General features: G+C 46.3%; 1 protein-coding gene across 1 annotated transcript in view; it reads right to left on the bottom strand.

Annotated features, from left to right (window-relative positions):
- LOC119587379 (glycine-rich cell wall structural protein-like) overlaps positions 1 to 929 on the bottom strand; it is a 5,531-nt gene that overhangs the window by 1,528 nt on the left and 3,074 nt on the right. The window contains exons 4-5 of the mRNA XM_037936123.1: positions 517 to 914; positions 245 to 401 (exon numbers count right to left, since the gene is read on the bottom strand). Of these exons, the coding sequence (XP_037792051.1) occupies positions 245 to 401; positions 517 to 914 (555 nt within the window). The remainder of the gene's footprint in view (positions 1 to 244; positions 402 to 516; positions 915 to 929) is intronic.

Below are 929 nucleotides of genomic sequence, written 5' to 3'. Positions count from 1 at the left end.
GTCTCTCAGTAGTTACGTTTTCTAAAATTCACATTGCTGTTTTTTACATGCTCAGAATATCTCACTGCTTGAAAATATGAGTGCAGGATATGCTAATGCAATATGTTTTTTCCTGTTGTATTTGAAAGTTATGGTGATTACTGTATGTTTGTGTGTGTGTATACAACCATCAGTCATATAGATCGATGCGCCAATCAAAGATGATAATAATGACAAATTAATTCTTTTGGCAAGGCTCTGTTACCATTTCAGAGCAGGTTTACATACATGCAATTGAACGCAGTTGTCGAAGCAACATTTGTCTTGCGCGTTGCAAGATCCATCGTTGCTGCAAGTCTTGGGCGGAAGGTGGCGCGTATCGGGGCACTGTGGACGCACGGCTGGACATCTTCCCGGGTGCACTGGAGAGAGCCAAGTTTTTGCTTTAGAGTATGCGATGATAAACGTTATGAAAGGTTATTGGTTCATTATTTGAAGAAGGCATATTGTCTCCATCCTAATGTTCCTCAGACTTACCTTCCACATTACTCGTTCCTTGTCCGGAGTTCTCACAGCAGTACAACTGGTTCGAAGAGTTCTTGCACCAGTACCGGCAGGAGGAAGGTCCTGTTGAAGATCCCCCAGCAACGAGGTTTGCGTGTGTTCCGTAACCAAAGTTTCCTGACGTCGATCCTCCCGAGCCAAAACCTCCTGACGTAGACCCTCCAGATCCGAAATTTCCAGAAGTATGGCCTCCAGAACCTCCAAATCCAAAGTTTCCGGAACCCCCAGACCCAAAATTTCCAGAACCAGAACCCCCAGACCCAAAGCCTCCTGAGGAGGACCCTCCTGACCCGGAAATTCCAGAACCATACCCCCCAGATACATAGTTTCCTGAAGTAGCTCCTGTACCGAAACCTCCGGAAGCATGGCCGCTAGAACCTCCAGAC

The sequence above is a fragment of the Penaeus monodon genome, chromosome 22, assembly GCF_015228065.2.
Source record: "Penaeus monodon isolate SGIC_2016 chromosome 22, NSTDA_Pmon_1, whole genome shotgun sequence".
Classification (NCBI taxonomy): Eukaryota; Metazoa; Arthropoda; class Malacostraca; order Decapoda; family Penaeidae; genus Penaeus; species Penaeus monodon.
This window is presented reverse-complemented; position numbering and strand designations above follow the sequence as displayed.